Source organism: Aspergillus glaucus, assembly GCF_001890805.1.
Source record: "Aspergillus glaucus CBS 516.65 unplaced genomic scaffold ASPGLscaffold_43, whole genome shotgun sequence".
In the NCBI taxonomy this organism is placed as follows: domain Eukaryota; kingdom Fungi; phylum Ascomycota; class Eurotiomycetes; order Eurotiales; family Aspergillaceae; genus Aspergillus; species Aspergillus glaucus.
The window spans coordinates 53,563-71,596 of record NW_019170495.1 but is presented as its reverse complement, the minus strand read 5'-3'; the positions used below and the strand labels follow the sequence as shown (position 1 = coordinate 71,596).

The 18,034-nt window shown below is 47.5% G+C and overlaps 9 protein-coding genes across 9 annotated transcripts; 7 read left to right on the top strand and 2 right to left on the bottom strand.

The window, feature by feature from the left end:
* Positions 1-330: 330 nt before the first annotated feature.
* Positions 331-986, bottom strand: ASPGLDRAFT_53437 (uncharacterized protein). The gene is made up of 3 exons (XM_022547980.1): positions 817-986; positions 612-741; positions 331-546 (listed from the first exon to the last, which is right to left on the bottom strand). Exons 1-3 carry the CDS (start codon positions 892-894, stop codon positions 503-505), a joined length of 252 nt encoding a protein of 83 aa, XP_022395368.1. The 5' UTR covers positions 895-986; the 3' UTR covers positions 331-502.
* Positions 987-2,775: 1,789 nt separating this feature from the next.
* Positions 2,776-3,919, top strand: ASPGLDRAFT_1198129 (SDR family oxidoreductase). Its single transcript, XM_022540090.1, has 4 exons — positions 2,776-2,927; positions 2,980-3,248; positions 3,313-3,629; positions 3,694-3,919. The coding sequence occupies exons 1-4, from the start codon at positions 2,886-2,888 to the stop codon at positions 3,882-3,884; spliced, it is 819 nt and encodes a 272-aa protein (XP_022395367.1). The 5' UTR covers positions 2,776-2,885; the 3' UTR covers positions 3,885-3,919.
* Positions 3,920-4,864: 945 nt separating this feature from the next.
* Positions 4,865-5,627, top strand: ASPGLDRAFT_1197989 (uncharacterized protein). The gene has a single exon (XM_022540088.1). It carries the CDS (start codon positions 5,068-5,070, stop codon positions 5,362-5,364), a length of 297 nt encoding a protein of 98 aa, XP_022395366.1. The 5' UTR covers positions 4,865-5,067; the 3' UTR covers positions 5,365-5,627.
* An 8-nt stretch (positions 5,628-5,635) lies between these two features.
* On the bottom strand, positions 5,636-7,305 carry ASPGLDRAFT_53435 (alpha-mannosyltransferase). Its single transcript, XM_022547979.1, has one exon. It carries the CDS (start codon positions 7,240-7,242, stop codon positions 5,755-5,757), a length of 1,488 nt encoding a protein of 495 aa, XP_022395365.1. The 5' UTR covers positions 7,243-7,305; the 3' UTR covers positions 5,636-5,754.
* A 1,077-nt stretch (positions 7,306-8,382) lies between these two features.
* On the top strand, positions 8,383-10,263 carry ASPGLDRAFT_138465 (uncharacterized protein; the record flags this gene model as incomplete). Its single annotated transcript, XM_022541612.1, has 4 exons — positions 8,383-9,207; positions 9,258-9,571; positions 9,626-10,062; positions 10,151-10,263. The coding sequence occupies 4 exons, from the start codon at positions 8,383-8,385 to the stop codon at positions 10,261-10,263; spliced, it is 1,689 nt and encodes a 562-aa protein (XP_022395364.1).
* Positions 10,264-10,486: 223 nt separating this feature from the next.
* Positions 10,487-11,244, top strand: ASPGLDRAFT_1198086 (uncharacterized protein). Its single transcript, XM_022540089.1, has 3 exons — positions 10,487-10,802; positions 10,855-11,078; positions 11,138-11,244. Exons 1-3 carry the CDS (start codon positions 10,710-10,712, stop codon positions 11,160-11,162), a joined length of 342 nt encoding a protein of 113 aa, XP_022395363.1. The 5' UTR covers positions 10,487-10,709; the 3' UTR covers positions 11,163-11,244.
* ASPGLDRAFT_1197911 (WD40 repeat domain-containing protein) lies at positions 11,245-12,023 on the top strand. The gene is made up of 2 exons (XM_022540087.1): positions 11,245-11,554; positions 11,611-12,023. Exons 1-2 carry the CDS (start codon positions 11,327-11,329, stop codon positions 11,992-11,994), a joined length of 612 nt encoding a protein of 203 aa, XP_022395362.1. The 5' UTR covers positions 11,245-11,326; the 3' UTR covers positions 11,995-12,023.
* Positions 12,024-12,832: 809 nt separating this feature from the next.
* On the top strand, positions 12,833-16,857 carry ASPGLDRAFT_53430 (peroxidase/cytochrome P450 family protein). The gene is made up of 8 exons (XM_022547978.1): positions 12,833-13,271; positions 13,329-13,426; positions 13,496-13,737; positions 13,791-14,905; positions 14,959-15,491; positions 15,546-16,200; positions 16,254-16,533; positions 16,590-16,857. Exons 1-8 carry the CDS (start codon positions 12,918-12,920, stop codon positions 16,622-16,624), a joined length of 3,312 nt encoding a protein of 1,103 aa, XP_022395361.1. The 5' UTR covers positions 12,833-12,917; the 3' UTR covers positions 16,625-16,857.
* A 197-nt stretch (positions 16,858-17,054) lies between these two features.
* On the top strand, positions 17,055-17,631 carry ASPGLDRAFT_1510602 (uncharacterized protein; the record flags this gene model as incomplete). The annotated part of the gene is made up of 1 exon (XM_022542212.1): positions 17,055-17,631. The coding sequence occupies one exon, from the start codon at positions 17,055-17,057 to the stop codon at positions 17,586-17,588; it is 534 nt and encodes a 177-aa protein (XP_022395360.1). The 3' UTR covers positions 17,589-17,631.
* Positions 17,632-18,034: the final 403 nt, after the last annotated feature.

Below are 18,034 nucleotides of genomic sequence, written 5' to 3'. Positions count from 1 at the left end.
ATAATAATAATAATAATAATAATCTCCTTGCCCGCACTCGGCGCTCACTCCCAGGTGCCTACCAAAGACCAGCGTCTTCTCGAGCGAATTACGGCCTTCATTGATCACCATCTTCAACCGGCCGCTCCGCTCGGCATCAGTCCGTATGTAACGCCGGTACCTAGCAATGGATATCGTGGACCGATCATTCATACTCGGAACCACTGTTAACGACGGTAGGTGTGCTTTCGGAGTAAATGAGTGAGGCTCATGAAATGTTGAGATATTGTAGCAGGGTCAATTTTTGGAGGGTCTCCGCAAGAAACGAATGAGTAAAAGTAAAATTAGGTGGAATATTCAGCCAACAAACAATAACATATGTATTAATTCATATACATCAAGAGATAAAGCATTATTTATTTACTCAAAGAATATTGGTGTTGGTAGAATTTAGTTTCATAAACTCTGCAACTGTTCACTCTTGGGGACGCAGGACCGTCAAGGTAATCCCGGACTTCGCCCTCTAGCTGCAGAACTGGGATCTGTACTTATTAATTTGAGAGTTGGCTAGTGTGACTTGTCAGCTGTCGACTCTAGGATTGTATTAAGAGGATATAGCTGGGAGAACGTACCTTCCTCGTCGCTAATGCCGCAGGACTGGACACAGCTGAGACCGGTGTCCTTGAACTTCTGGCTGTTGCAGGCACACTGCACATCCATGTTGCAGCCCGAGGCATCGTCGGCTTTCGTGAGACAGCTAGTCTATTTTGAGGGGAACACAAATCAGCAGCACATTCTGTATATTGAACTTTTGAAAAGAGACAGGAAAGGACATACTACACAGTCGCCACCGTTAGCTGTTGCTATGGAAGTCGAGAACAGGGTGGCGATGGTAAAAAAGATGGTGGCCTTCATATTGGTCGGATTTGGAGCGGTTGCTTGGATCGGGTTTTATTGATGGGAATTAGATGGCTTACAGAATGCAGAACGAGCGGGCATCGGAGGGTATTTAAGTCAAAGAAGCAGATACTAGTAGCTGAAGATCAGGGTGACACTAATAATCTGAAAATTAGGACACAGGAGGGATCAGGATCGACATCCAGAGTGGAAACCTTGTTTCTTGCGCCACCTATTTTCTGATAGCACATTGAGAAACTGGTCACTTACTACGTATCAAATTAAATGTGTATGAGATAGAGCTGTTTTTCCAAATGAAAAGAAATATGAATTGACATGAAAACCATGGTCCATGATGGCGGAGTTTTACTCTTGAAACTTGGAGTTGTCGATCAGCCAAATCTTCGGTTTTTGGTAACTATGTATATCTTAATTACACGATAGGAAGAAACGACTAGGCATATTCACTTGGTAATGCACTATTATAGATCCGAGGAATTTATTTGCATGCACTTCACAAGCCACATATTGGGTCCTATCCTGCAATTGATGGTTGCTGCAGGCGGCGATCAGGATATACATACTCTGGCGCTCAATGGTATGTAATAGGCACAACCCTGCTTCTTCTTTTTTGTCCCGCTACATTCATGATAGCCCCGTACTACAAGTATGTCGTATCATAAACGATACGGATGGTAGACCTAGACGTATCAAGCCAGTCATTCTCATCCTCGAGGGTCGTTTGAATCCATTCCGGATCAGAGGCGAGGTTCTTCGTGCTCTCCAAGTCATAGACCTAATACTCCAACACGAGATCGCAGTCGTTCACTTTCCAGCCAGGCCGCGCCGACTTTGAGATCCGTCTTTTGCTAACCGTCACGTGGTGTCAGTGAGCTCTTCCTATCAATATAGTTGTTTCGCAACCACTCACAACTGCATATTTCAAGATATTGTGCTTCTTCATGATAGGAACCGCCCGAGACAGAAACTGGTTAGTGAACCAATACATAAAGGCTTCCTCAGATACACCATCTTTGCGGTGGTGTTCCACTGTACTTGATAGCGCGGCCTGTTGTTGTCTTCAGAGGACATGAGGTTACCCCGTGCAGGGCCATCCTGACTGAGAGTGATTTGAAAAGCAAGTCTTCCTTCTCACCTCACTGTAGTAGTGCGCGGTGATCTAGCAGGATAGGTAATCAAAGACAATAGCGGGCAGGGGGGGGGAAACGAATATGTAGGGAAAGGCCCTTTTCCAAAGGATGCAGAGGCAGGCTGGTGGCATACGCGCACCCTCCTAGCTGGCTGAGATTCAGCTTACGTTTCTTTGGGATCATATAGTGGGAATTGGCATGGTGCTGCGCCACGAAGAGTCCAAGTCCGAGATCCCCCGCTGTTGGGTGGGCATGTTCATGTTCATTGTTACATGGGTTATCAGCACAAGGGTCTACTACGAATGGATCCTTTGCTTACTCCGATCGTCCTAATTTGGACTTTGGAGGTGCGGGTCATGCCTAGTCGGAATCACATTCAGTATCCCCCCGCCCCCAGCTTACCCCCCACACACACATTGGACACCGCCGCGCCCATTCTTTTTCGATGTATCGTAACATCTTGGTACTTTTCGTCTGACTGGTGGGGGATTGATTCAATCGAATATTTGCCAAGCCTGCCTGAGGCCATTCTACTTTACTGTATGTGTGACATACGCTGCATGTCTTATGTCAAGGGAGATTGGAGGCAAGTCCCTAGGTATGCATGTATGCACAAGCCTGCATGGCGAGATAGTTAAAAACGCCGAGCTTAATAAACAAAGACGCTGCCCTTCCATCCCATTCTATCATTCTATTATTAAGTGAGCAGTATCATGAAGCACCTAGCATATGATATGGTCTTTTCTATCAAACCAATCGAACTATAAAAGCCTAGACTAGCTCCTTGTCGCATCCTACACACACACACACACACACACACAATTCATCCAACTTAGAATCATTACTCATTCACTCAACATGTCCGTTTACGTTATCACCGGAGTGTCCAAGGGAATCGGGGTGAGTCTGCCTTCTACCGCGTGACGCACCGTCTTTACCTAACCCAGTCTAGTTCGAGTTCCTCAGGCAGATTTCGGAAGACCAGAAGAACCTGGTCGTCGGTCTGGTCTGCGACAAAGCTGCGACCGAGAAGAAGATAGCGGCAGAGCTGGGCGACCGTCTCAATGTCCACATCATCCATGCAGACCTCACCAAGTACGCCAGCCTGAAGCAAGCCGCTGCCGACGCGGCCGATATCGTTGGCGAGCGTGGCATCGACTACCTGGTGGCCAACGGAGCTTTGGTGCCCTACTTGGACACCTATGGACCCATCGGCGCATTGTAGGTCTACTTCCCTCTGGCTACTGTCCGGGCTGGTCTGTGGTTAACCCTATGTGTTCAATAGGAGCGACAAGGTCGAGGAAGTCGAGGCTGTTTCATCGCAGCTATTGCAGACCAATGTCGTCGGCAACATCCACCTCTTCCACCTCTTCCTCCCTCTTGTCCTGAAGGGCAAGGTCAAGAAGGTCATTACCATTTCCACCGGTATGGCCGACCTCGACTTGATCAACGATTGCGAGGTTGATATTGGTGCTTTATACGCTGCCTCCAAGGCGGCCATGAACGTCATTGTGGCCAAGTTCAACGCGCAATACAAGAAAGACGGTGTGCTCTTCATGAGTATCAGCCCGGGTTTGGTGGAGGTGGGCCGCTACGCGGATTGTACGTATCCCTTCCTGCCTTCAAGATTGCAACATCTGGACGTTTTATTAATGCATACCCACAGCCACTCCGGAAGAGATCCAGGGCATGACGGGATTCGTGGGTAAGCTCGTAACCTATGCGCCTCACTTCAAGGGCCCAATCACTCCGGAAGAATCCGTCCGACATGTCAGGTCGACCTGGGAGAAGGCCAGCATCGAGGGTGGGTTTGGTGGTGCGTTTGTCTCGCATCTTGGAAACAAGCAGTGGGTGTAAAATCGGGTCCCGCTCCATCAATTACACCAGATACACTTATTGATGTATGTGTAACACGTGCATGTACGTACACTCCACGAGATATAAGTGTCAATACACTCGATTCCAAATGTCCATTGACGCGTGTAATCTGAGATGCGCATGACAGGGCCACCTTAGTACCGTGTAATGTTTCCGTACGCCACGGGCCCATCTCCCACGAGCGCCTGTCCCGGGCGTGGAAGCCTGGAAAGTACTCCTCGTTTATGACAAACCGCATCTACGCTTGATATGGTTAAAGAGATAATATGTTGACATCCGTATATGCCGGAACACCTGATATGCTGGCTCCGATTGACCAACCTGACCTTGAGACTCCTGCCTACCCGGAACATACGACTTACTGCCGCATGAGACGATAATAGGCTCGAGGGGTACGGATATGCAGCCAGCATCCACCGACTATAGATTAGCACATACTCGTGATTGCGTATAAATAGGCCTGACGATAGATAGTTTTCTCAATCAGAGTTCTTCCTCTATTCACTTCGAATAGTGCCTATGACATCCTTCCGAGTATAGTAGTTAACATCATTAGATGCTGTATGTCATGAAATGTTATTTCTAGTCGGGCTGGTCCTCCACGGTTGGCTAGTTGTCATGCAATGCAGTTCAAGTCAGTCAGATTAAATCCAATCTCTGCAATTGGCACTGCCAGACAGTCTTCCATAAGCATACCAGAGGCGTTCATAAGGACCTCCCAAGGCTTGTCTGTCGACATAAAGTTTCGCTTTCAAGAGGTGTTTGAAGTTCTAATAAGAAGCAATGTCTCCTTTGAAAACTTTGGGGTCAGATAGAATGAATCTGTTGGGGGCACTGGTGTGCACTACTGCCATCATTGCTTTGACTCATGGTGTTCAGGTTTTGTTGTGGGTGTGTGGCCTCTGATTCAGCACCCTGTGTAGGTTGTCCAGTCATTGAATGGAAACTATTCTCAGAGGGGTGATGGCTCACCCTCTCTATAACGCACTCACCCAGACTCACCCCTGGTCGCGCGACCGAAAAGCAGCATCACCCTTTAACTCATCCGGGAGGCAACCCACCGAACTATTGTCCGCTGTCAGAGCGGAAAGAGGGCGAGTTTGATGAGTACGCTTGATTTAATACAAATGTCGATGCGGCTTTCAGCGCACACATTCCGCTTATGATACACGGTATTCCTCTCGACCTAGCTACCGCTGAAGCGACTAAGACAGAATTTGTTCAGCGCGCTGGTGTTACATCTTGGGACGATTTCGCGGTGAGTGGCGAGGAACGAGAGAAGCCGAAGAATTCTCTCCGAGACATGCTGGTGGACCTGGCCAAGCTATTCTTGAGGGACACCAGTGGGCCTTTTCTACTCGGAAAGCAAGTCAGTTATGCGGATTTTATTGTCGGTGGGTGGCTGCGGATGATGCGCGGGATTCTACCGGACAATGAGTGGGACTGTGGGAGGAGGTGACGAGCTGGCATGGGGTGTTTTTGAGCGGTTGCATGACGTGCTGGTGAAATATGCGGAAGTGAAGTAGGGCAGAGAGTGTGTGTGATGATATAATTTCATTAGCTTAACTAGTTAACAAGCCCTGTATGGCGCCATACCACAGCAGCTTGAAGATGGCCTCTAGCACTCTTTTGCACCAACTATATCATTACATCACTCGAGATAAGTCTGGATTTCCTTCACAGTAGCTCCAGATGCGTGTAATGAAGCCTTTGCTCCTTGCTTGCCGTACTGGGGATATGGAATTGATCGTTACTTAAAGCTCTTGGAAAACAGTTAGTACGAGCATTCAGAGCATTACACATCATGCCAAGATCAGTATGCACGAATCTATATACAAAGCGTCAACAATCAATGTTGCGTAAAATTAAGCCCGTCAGCATCCGGATTATCAAAAACAGCATCCCAATGCTTCTGAACATCTTCACACAACCCATCCCCAGCCTCCCAAGTCTCAAAAGCACCCGCTAAAGTACAGCTCACTGTCATGACCTCCTCCCAAGCCGCCCTTTCAACATCATATCCAAGCCGCCGAACTGATGTCTGTGGAGCGGTCCACATCCTCCTCCGCCCATCATCAAACTCATTCGAGCTCTCTTCCAACAGTTTTTCCCCGGGGTTAAACTTGACCATATTCGCATGGATGAAGAATGCCCGAGGGGCAGCAGCCACAGATGTATCCTCTACCCGCCATTTCCCTTGCTGGGTAAGCTTGTAGTCCTCCCCCGGATCGGCCTGCAGCATCGCTACATGGATAATGTCATGGTCATTCCCTTCATAGCGCTGATGACCCAGATCCGCAACTTTCTCGCTGACCGTGTAGAATTTCTCGCCCACGGCGGCGGCAGCCTGTATGAACGTGTCCTTATCGCCTTCTCCCGGGGCGCCCTGGTCAAGGAGGTGGTAGTAGTGCGATGGGCCGTAGTAGTTGTAGTAGGCTGCTAGAAGGAGGGTGCGGGAATGGGCTTTCTTGGAGACCAGGAACACGCCTGCTTCAGTTGTTGCGCGGTCTGTGGTGGCAAACTCGGGTTGGTGAGAGATGATGAAATATAGTGGGGAGATGGTGCTGGCCCAGTAATCAGGCCAGGTGACTAGGCCCGTAGATTTGAATGGGTCGGTGGTCAAAAGGGTCGCAGGGTCATGGATAGGGATGCAGTCGGCGTCTAGCCAGATGACCTTTTCGAATGATGAGAAGAGGACCGCGAAGGATTTGAGTTGGTAGTGCTCGATTTTTACCCCATCTGTATTATGAGTGCCTTTTGGGTTTTCTAGGCCCATCACCTCTGAGAGCACTACACATCTCGCATTGAGTTCCGGGAGAGTCTTCTCACAGATGTGCGACTCGTATTCAGTCGAATCTTTGACAAAGAGCTCTACCGGCAATGTGCACCCAGTTCGTCGAAGCAAACGCAGGGTCACTATAAAGGTCGGCATATATTTACCCCCTGCAGACGACACGATGCCTTCTGTCAGAACCATATAAGGAACATAGAGCTTCCGGGTTGCCTGGACAAAGCCATCATGCGCCGTCTGCATGGGCTGTAAGATCTCATCGGCCTTATCGATATGATTCTCCCGATCGATTTCAAACACGGCGTCGTATCTCGGCCACCCTGCCGACTTAATCAATTCCAGAGGCGGACATCGGGGCGCATATTTATCGAGCAAGAGATAAAATTGATTCCGGAACTGCGTCTGGTGATCGTGGAATGCCGCCCGAGCAATATGGCTGAAATACCGCTTTCCGAGCCATAAATGATAAGTATTGACCAGAATGAGGATGACCAGAACAGTGACGAAGATCTTCTTGTTCAGGACAGCTCTTCTGCTCGTCCACATTTTTGAAACTGCATTGTCAGTCCCGAGAAAAGTGGTAGGTAAGATGATAATAATAAGCAACGTCAAAATCAGCCTGACGCTCCTAAAAGAGAAGCCTGATGGGGCTCTCATTTATTAAAACAAACAAGAGCGAAGATCACTACGCGTCCTAGTGATAGCACCGTCAATCGGGACCGTAATTATTGCCGCAGCGAATCCGCTTTTCTGATTCGAGCCTCACCGTGACTTAGCTTGCATCTTAGCGCAGCGATCTTTATTTTGGCTGCCGCGGGGCCCTCCGGTTGAATGAACGGTTGGTCCACTTCGCTGTCGGGCACGAGAGCACCCACCAAACAAAGAAAGTCTTTTCACTGATCCAGGAGGCTCTCCGGAACCTTACGGCTTCGTTTCGAGACATGGAGAGGCAATTTATGCTTCTGAAAACCCTCCGAGCCCTATAAGTCTGTTGAATTACTGCCCCGGACACCGGATATAACCTTTTCTGAAAATGCATTGGCACATTATGTTAACTTGTAACTTCAGTTGGTGAAATGAAACCCTGACTACAGAGTACGATACTAAGAAAGGAAATTGAAATCGAAATTCAGTGTATTTGGTTTTGTATTTAAATAGGTCGCGTGTCACGTACCTGCTGATTAATGGACTTGGCGGGGATATGTGTCACGCGTCTACGTTTTCGTGGCGGCGTGACCTGTGTACACCTCAATCTCGTCGCATATCTTGGCTGAATGCTGACTAATCGCCTTTGTCTGTCTACTGAAGTCATTCTCTATCCTACCGTTTACTCATTCATTTCGACAAGCTGTCTTCCAACATGGTCACCATCTATTGCGCAAGTTACGTAAATAGGTGGTTACCGCATATCCTGTGTCTGTCGCTCTTGCCTCTACGCTCATTCTGCCGTTGAGCGGTCGAACATGTCCCTCCTATACTACGCTTTTCGCAAGCTGCTCAACGCAGGAGCGCCTGACGACATATCACACCAGCCAGCATACATCATGACAGGCCGGTGCAAGGGCGAATACATGATAGATGGGCAAACTGTTCCTTGCTTCTGTCCTAAGGGACAGTACCAAGTTGTCGACCCCCGTCCAAATCTGTCAGAGTTACGATGCATCTGTGGACACTGCTTTTCTAAGCATGATAGTAGTCCGGAATCAACTGCCTCTGCACCATCTGCTTTGGCTCCTACATCACCCAGACCCCGTAAATAACAGTCTTCTACTAGCTCCTAGGTGCCAAACTAACCAAGTTCGTTGTTCAGCTCGCTCTCCACCGCGCAAGAGACTGCCTGAAACTTTTACAGAACGCAATCTGACAGTGACCGCTTTGTGGGATCTTATAAAGCGAAGGCAGGTTGTACACATCCGTGGCACCCCAGCTACAGGGAAGTCGACCCTGGCCCATCTGCTCGCGAGACACGTATCGATTCTTGAACCAGGGTTGGAAGTATATCACCTGTGTTGGCCAGAATCTTTTGACTACCTATCCAAGTCAGCACCGTACAGTTATCTTCTAAACAATTTAGCGCGTCGCTCTCAGGACCGCGATGATTGGATGGACATTGATGGACTGCTAATAATTGACGAGGCTCAGGCCTCTTACCGGTACTCTAGCCTGTGGAATGACCTGATCAAATTTTTAGAGCCTGGGTTCGGTCTGAGAGTCGCGTTATTCTCATCTTACGGCTCGGCTTCTGCTCTTGTCCAAGAGGCATCAACGTTAACTCCTCTGAAACTCAATTCAAACCAGCGTATCTCCCTCAAGCGTTCTGCAGAGCACCCGGATTTGTGCCTCCTGCTATCACATGACGAATTCCATGATCTCGTGTACCGCCGCTGCCAGTCGTATGGCGATTCCCAGCCGTTTCGTCCGTCCGCTGAGTTGATTGAGCACCTCTTTGGAATGACTCAGGGACATGCAGCAGCATCGGCTTGTGTTCTAGAAATTCTATCGGAGTCAAAGGTTAGTACTTACTGCCAATCTTTATTGTTCTTTTACTCACCCGATCTTAGGAACTTAGATGTTTTCGGAGACGTGCCCTACCGATCCCCCTCGTGAACGCAATCAAATTCATACAGACCGACAAGTTTCTTAAGGCAGCCTTGAATTATGCGAAGTTTGCCCGCGGTCTGGTATCGGAAGAGGTACTCCAGAAAATGCCAGATCTGGTTAAATTCTTACAGACTGCTGTTTCACAAAACTTTGTTTCAGGAGACCCAGCCCCTGGTACGCCCCTGGAGCTGTGTTACCGAAATGGATGGTTGCAGGCAGAACTGTCTAGTGATGATTCTACAGTTTATGTCTTCGCCTCGCCGCTACACAGAAGGTTAGGCTCCTTCTTTTTGACCAAACCACAATGACGCTAATTTCTTGTTGGAAGATGCACTGAATTTCTCCTTCCTCAGCCAAGTGTACCGTTTCCGCGCTCACTATATCCCACACTCAAGGCGTTTTCATTCTCCGTTCTTCATATGTTCAGCTCTGTTGCGCTGAATATCGAAGCACCCCTGAGCGACAGCGCTGTTTCACGACCCCTAGAAGCAGGTTATCAAGACGAATACTATAGGGCAAGTTTTGAACTGCTTGGCAACCTTTACCTTAAATCAGAATGGGCCGGGACTCAGCAGACTGGCTGGGTAGACTTCGCGATCCCATCTGAAAAGTGGATCGTAGAGTGTGTTCGGGATGGAGACAAGCCCAAGGAGCACATCGAGCGCTTTCAAACGACTGGGAAGTACAGACAGTGGATAAGCAATCAGGAGGTGCAGGAATTCATTCTCCTAGATTTTAGACGATCCATCCCAAGAAAACAGAGAGGTATGCATTTCCTTTTTTTCCCCCCTCTCTTTACCTCCACCACCATCATTCCTTACGGCTCACTTTGCTCACTTTTTCTGGAATGTAGGGATTGACTGGCTTTTCCATGTCGTCTTCGCTGAAGATTTCTCCTCTTATACGGTATATGACTCCGACTGCAAGGTTGTGCCGGGCGAAAGCCAGATTGCTTTATTGCGGTGACTCAATATGCTAGTTTCGTCAAAGCTGCTATACATTCTCACTATGTTTATCTCCATTTCCGATGTTTGTCTTCTCCAGATAGGATGGCCCTTACCCGGCCGCCCCGCAGGACCTGCCGCCACTCGGCCTACAGGGCTGACAGATGCGTGTATGAACAACAACAACAACAACAACAATAATAATAATAATAATAATAAAGACATCAACGCCGCCTCCGCCAAAGACGCTCATCAGAGTCTATTTCACAGTACTCATTTTCTTAGCATTTAGGGTTTGGGAAACAACGAAGAGTGCTAGATTGTTAAATCAGTTCGACTCCGACCGTACTTCGTAGTATATTTGCTGATAAGGTCACCATCCATTCATTGCCTCTTGATCGTGTGAGGGTGTCGCATAAGACCATTCATGAGAGAAAAAGACAGGGAAAAAAAAAGGTCACCGTCCTGATGCTGAATCATTGGCATATCCTGGTTGGCTACAAGAGACCGCGAGATGTAAGAGAGTATGCCGGACATGAAGGGTTCAGTGAGTCCGTTTATGTAAGTCTGGCCAAGTTTTAGCTTTAGTGACAAATTAACCTTGAAGTTCTAGGTTTTTCAGAGAATCTGGAGCGACCGTGTCGTGACAATGCGGAAAGCTTGGGAGCTCTTGTCACTAGTTGATCAGATACACCTCTGGGGTGTAACATATTTCCGAAGTTCCATTATCCAATGTTTAAAACAGTGGCATGAGTTTTCGAGGATGTGTTATGCCAATGATGTTATGTTTCTGATCAGAATGCTCAAAACAGACAGGTTCATGCAAGATGGAAAAGAGTATCTGTTACTACCCAAGGCTTCCCTGCAACTAGCTGACTGGGTTGGACATATCATAGAGACTTGCCGCATCTTTGGCCTTGAGATACGCAAATTTCAGCTTCTGCACCCGTCCTCTATTGGAGAAGGACTGTGAGGTCACATATGTACCGATCCCGGGTTGATAATAATGGCACTGGTCGCAATCGCTACGATCCAGCATCTTCAAGCGACATGAGTGCTACAGCATGTATTATTGAGGGCTGTAGATGACTCACCTAAATATTTTCAACACATTGCTGTCGGACTCGTCGCCTTGGAATTTGTTCCCAGTGCCATCGAAGCACAGGATAAATTGTTTTGGGCTCAGGCTGGTTTCGTTGTGCCCCATCTTGTACTTCTGGTTTGTGTTTCCTATAGTCTATCGCACGAGTATAATACCCGGTAGTGTGCACCTGGGTTTGGTTGCGATATTGCGGCTGACGGATTTAGCTCAGGTAGGCCGTGAGACACCGCTGCTATATTCTTCACAGATTGTCCTAACATGCTATAGAAAATAACAGAAAGATCCCAATTGCTAACTCTCATCTGGGATGCATGCCGATTTATTCTCTACTTTAAGTGGCCAATAGAAAGAAGTCCACTACAAGTATACCATTTTGCACTCGTGTTCAGCCCAAGCTGCAGCCTAATACGAGGATTGTTTGAGCAAGAGCAGCCCCAATGGATTACGACCAAACCGACTATAGAAGATAACTGGGGTGCTTGCGTACAGACACTTGAGGGCCATAGCGGCTCGGTCACGTCGGTCATCTTCTCCCATGACTCCAAGCTCCTCGCCTCTGCTTCTTACGATGACACCATCAGGGTCTGGGATGCCAGAAGCGGCCAGTGCCTACAGACGCTTAACTTTGGAAGAGTCGTCATTGTAAAATAATTTGACATTACCAATACATACCTTTCAACTGATCATGGTACCATGTATTTATCTCCAGTTTCAGAAGAAACACAGGCGGAAACTGATCTTGAGATACCGCGATTTCAAGGATATGGTGTTAGTTCTGATCATACCTGGATTGCTTGGAAGTTCCATGTGTATCTTGTAATATTACTCGAACCCGCACCGTAGTTATCATACAAGATGAATCTTACTAGCCCCTCACTAAGTCTGTTCAATGATTTACCGGTACTAAGGCCTTGGCAGTGGGACTAGGAATCAATCAACATAGTTATGTTTGTTGGTCAAGCCGATTTCGAGAACGACTATATGGACGGACATACAAACTCCATGGGCAAAGTCAATTGATGTCTACCATAACCACACAATCCGAGGCGAGCCGTGATTCTATCAATGCGACGCTGTGTTGCATTTGATCCTCAGCCATGATAACCATGCTCCGTACTCCGGCATTGGAATAAATACAATTTTGTCATTATGTAACATGGCTGTTCCAGATAGTGATTGAGAGTTACTGTGGCCTTCTGTCTGGTACAAATAAAGTTGACAAGCTTCCATAGTCGAACATTCAGCGGCCGTGACGTGACAACCGCCTTGTCTCGATCGACTTATACACACTTCCCACATACATTGAACCAGGTTTCATCATGGATATGTAATTATTCGTTACATGTTCGTCCGACAAATTCTGTGATGTAAAGTTGACGCCTTGCAATTGATCGATGCAACTATTGTAGGATGATTCTTCAGGTGACCAGAGTAGTTATCGAGCTACACGGATGGAATAAAGACTCTTAAAGGTTACCACCTTCTTATGCACTTCTCATATTTAGCGAACTGTATCATCAAATCAACAGGGTTCCATCATACAGCTTCAGCAGATCGAGAGTGCATCCACTAAAATGGAACGGAGCACCGAAACTGACAGCGAGGCTAGTGCTTCTCTTGGGGCTAGATTCAGAGAGCAGAGAGATGCCCCTAGCGGAAAGTTGCCGGAGAGGGAGATGGGGAAGGGAGAGGCAGACTCATCGTCCACATTTAAGGATTACAAACAAGCCATCCACGCCGCTCGCCGTCCTCTTCCCACAGAGACAGGCGACGGCAGCTACGTTGAGGAGGAAACGAGCAGTAGCATTTGGGCGGATCTTCGAAGCATGGGCATTAAGGATGCCAGTACCCTTATGTCATTTCTCGAGAATAAAGTGACCAGACAGTCAATTGATGATAAGACGATGCTCATGGAGCGTGTTATCCAGGTGTGTATTCTCTGCGCAACTCAATGAGGCCAATACTAATTCTCCTGTCCTATCCAGCTTGTTAGCAGACTTCCAGATGAGTCCAAAAATCGAACGAAGCTAACGAATTTGTTTCTCAATGATCTCTGGGATTCGCTTCCTCATCCACCATTGGCGTAAGTATCAGGCAGCATGGCCCAATGGCGACATACCCTTGAGTCATGACTGGGGCTGAGATAGTCTAGACATGTTGGAGAGAAGTACGCGTACCGAAGTGCAGATGGCTCCCATAATAATCCTACTCTTCCCTCGCTGGGAGCTGCCAACACGGAATATGCTCGCACAATCCGTCCCGAGACCATTAGACCACCCAACCTCCCTGACCCAGGGTTGATCTTTGATAGTTTGTTTGCTCGTGATGAATTTAGACCCCATCCGAACAAAGTCTCAAGCATTTTCTTCACATGGGCCTCGTTGGTTATCCACGGTGAGCATCCATATATGACACAGATCTTACAGCCAGGGCTAACATCAACATAGATATTTTTCAAACAGACCAAAAAGATGAGAATATAAACAATACCTCATCCTATCTGGACCTATCCATTTTGTATGGAGATATTCAAGAAGAACAAAACATGATCCGGACATTTGAGGGTGGAAAGTTGAAGCCTGATTGTTTTTCTGAACCACGGTTGCAGGCATTGCCAGCGGCTTGCGGGGTTATACTGGTCATGTTGAATCGATTCCATAACTATGTTGTCGAGCAACTGGCTGCTATCAACGAAAATGGTCGATTTATGAAACCTCAGGATGATCAGCTTTCAGCGGAAGAGGCCAAGAAGGCATGGGCGAAGTACGATAATGATCTGTTCCAAACAGGGCGGCTAATCACTTGCGGTCTATTTATAAACATCACACTGTACGACTACCTGCGAACAATTGTAAACCTCAACCGAACCAACAGTACCTGGTGCTTGGACCCTCGGGTCCGAATGGGGGAGCATGAGACGACCCCTTCTGGACTCGGTAATCAATGCTCGGTTGAATTTAACCTGTCATATCGCTGGCATAGCACAATAAGCCAGAAAGATGAAAAATGGACGGAAGAGGTATATGAGGAGCTGGTTGGGAAGCCTGGAGAAGACGCATCAGTGCAAGAGCTACTTGGTGCCCTGGGCGAGTATGGAAAGCATCTTAACCCTGACCCAGCAAAACGCACGTTCTCCCAGTTAAAACGGCAGGATGATGGTACATTCAAAGACGAGGAGTTGATTGCTATCCTAACTGATGCAATTGAGAGTGTATCAGGATCCTTCGGTGCACGAAATGTACCCAAGGTACTGCGAGCAGTTGAGATTTTAGGTATAGAACAGGCGCGACGATGGAATGTCGGGTCCCTCAATGAATTCCGCAAGTTCTTTGGCCTGAAGCCCTATCAGAGTTTCGAAGAAATCAATTCTGATCCAGAAGTGGCGGATCGGCTGCGACACCTTTATGAAAAGCCTGACTATGTGGAGCTGTATCCAGGTATAGTGGCAGAAGAGGCCAAGGAGCCAATGGTCCCTGGGGTTGGTATTGCCCCTGGTTACACCATATCGAGGGCTGTATTATCTGATGCCGTCGCACTGGTTCGAGGAGATCGATTTTATACTGTAGGTGCTTCTCAAATCCCATGGGAATGGATGAAACTGAATTCAGACTCTAGGCGGACTATAATGCCAGGAACCTGACAAACTGGGGCTTTACTGAATCACATTATGATTTGGAAACCAATCAAGGCTGTATGTTCTATAAGCTAGCATTACGTGCGTTCCCCAATTGGTTCAAGCCCGATTCGATATATGCTCACTACCCCATGACCATACCTGCTGAGAATAAAGTCATCATGGAAAGCCTGGGCAGGGAGTCAGATTACTCCTGGGATCGCCCTGCCTTTATACCCCCTAGGAAGGACATATTTGCATATCATAATGTGCGGCACGTCCTTGGTGATCAGGATATCTTTCATGTTATGTGGGGCGAGGCCACTGGGTATGTTTTTGGCAATGGAGGGTATGATTTCATGCTCTCAGGAGATACTTCGTTCCATGCCAGCCAGCGTCGTACTATGGACAATTCTCTTTATACATGTCAATGGCATAAACATGTCAAAGAGTTCTACATCACTATGACTGAGAAGTTGCTGAAGGATAAGTCATGCAGGCTGGGACGAGCGAACCAAGTCGACATCACTCGTGAGTGAGTATTCAACTTGCCTCAGCGTTTGCAGGAAAGCCTAACCAGAGTATTCAGCGTCGGGAACTTGGCACACGTTCACTTTGCCTCAAGCATATTCTCGCTCCCCCTCAAAACAGAGGAAAATCCCCATGGAATTTTCACTGAACACGAGATGTACCAGATTATGGCTGTTATTTTTACAGCGATCTTTTTTGATGTCGATCCATCAAAGTCTTTTACCCTGCGACGCAAGGCGCGAGCTGCAGCCCAGAAACTTGGCAAAATTGTTGAGGCTAATGTAAAGAAAACCCAGAGCTCTGGGATCCTATCATCATTCTTTGACAGCTTCCGCACCAATAGCTACCCACTCCAGGAGTACGGAATCCATATGATATGGCGCTTATTGGAAACAGGGCTGGGTCCATCAGAGATCACCTACTCGCAGATTCTTCCAACCGCGGTTGCAATGGTGCCCAACCAAGCACAGGTATTCACGCAGATCATTGACTACTATCTATCGGATGCAGGCAAAAAGCACCTTGTTGCTATCAACCACATTGCCAAGGAGGACTCCCCCAAATCCGATGAAATACTACTACGATACTGCATGGAAGCTATTCGTCTTCATGGAACGTTCGGATCGTATCGTGAATCAATGACCCACGTCACTTTGAAAGATCGAGGTCGGCGTTTGAACATCAAACCGGGCGAAAAAGTGTTTGTCAGCTTTGTAAGCTTCCATCTGTGCTCGTCAGTATCTGAAGCTCTACTGACGATGCTAAGGTCGACGCCAACCGGGATCCTGATGCCTTCCCTGATCCCGATAGCGTTCGTCTTGATCGCCCCATGGAGTCCTATATTCACTATGGTGTAGGCCCCCATACATGCCTGGGCAAAGATGCCAGTAAGGTTGCTCTGACAGCCATGCTTCGTGTCGTCGGTCGTTTGGACAACCTTCGCCGTGCACCTGGACCTCAAGGCGAGCTAAAGAAGATTCCACGCCCAAACAACTTTTACAGTTATATGTTAGAGACTGAAACGAGCTTTTATGCCTTCCCAATGAGTGAGTCTTGACAGGTTATATATCTAGCAACAAATGTATTAACTTGAAATTTGCAGCATTTAAAGTGCATTTTGACGGTCCCATTTCATAAACCGCTGATGAAACTCTTTCTGGCTGACATATCACTGATTCTCCCTTGTTTTCGGAGCCCTCGCGAACCCAAATTGCCATTATTTGATTAGGCTGGTGTATCTGCTGTTAGTATAAATTTTGGGTCTCGCAAGAGAGGGTCTAATTACAATGAGGAAATTCTGGGTAATTAGAAGCAGATTTTAATTCAGACAATACCTTTAGGAGGTACAAAAATGAAAAGATCACAGGCAACAACAATAGTACATAAAAAGTATTGGTTACCCATATCTTAACTTGGATCCCTCATTCAATAGATTGAGCGCCTCGGATTCGCTGACCAAGCTGATTGGGGATGTTTGTGTACCCGGTAAGAACCGCGAGGAAGAAGAACTTTCTGGAAACCATGTTCCTTTGCGGTTTGACTACCTGTGGCCGACATTTCACCTAGCATGTCTGCACCATCCCTCACTATTCAACATCAATACAGAGAAAGCAGCCATTCTGTTAGGCGACAGTGCCGGCGTGTCTCACTTAGAGTTTGCATATCATCGGCTATCGAGGGTCATCGTGAGGAACCTGGTGCAAGGCACCGCCATGAAGATGGTCATTTTGACCTCCTCCGCGCGTTCAGTAATCTGAAGCATGACTACATCCAAGCAGAGGTTCTACTTGGTGGGTGCTGCGAGCCACCCCGGGCTCCCTTCCGTTCAAAGGACACACTACCATCTACTCTCGAATCATTGATGCTGCACGAAAAAGAAGGATTCTATGTCATCACTGATTTGCCTGTTCAATTGCAGGAAATGACCAGCGGGGATTTTCCATTCCTCAATTCCATTGTACTGGAGGACCTGGAATCCCTGCGTAATGATAACGAGGTTTTTATATTACCATATCAAACCCTCAACAGACATGTAGGGAGGACGTCGTCGGGAAATGTGGCCGTGGGCAAAGACGCTCTATATGCGAACCGACGGAGATGATCGAAATATGGCGCTTGCTTATGCACCAAAGCAACTTCGGAATTATGAAGAGCTTCTCCTACACCCCATCGATGATATGGATGATGATAATTATGATGGCGAAGACTAGTACGGCCCTTATGGCGATGGAAAATGAGGGTTCATCGTGTCCTCTTCACAGTTCACACCAGGGAAACCGCATATATGGTCTTTATAAATTCCGATGCCTATATACTGCCGTCACTTTTCTCCTTTGCCATCTATTTTACGCAAGTGAATTCATCCCCGGAGCATACAGACATGGAGGGCTTACACTGGGAGCTTTCAACCAGATATCAGGACTGTGACTTTGATATCCGGTTTGACGTTTATTTCCTCCCTGGAGCGAGTCATGAGGACTGTATCTCCCACCATTCAGGGAAGCTGGAAGACGCAGCTCCGAATGCTCCTGAAGTGTAGGTGTGATG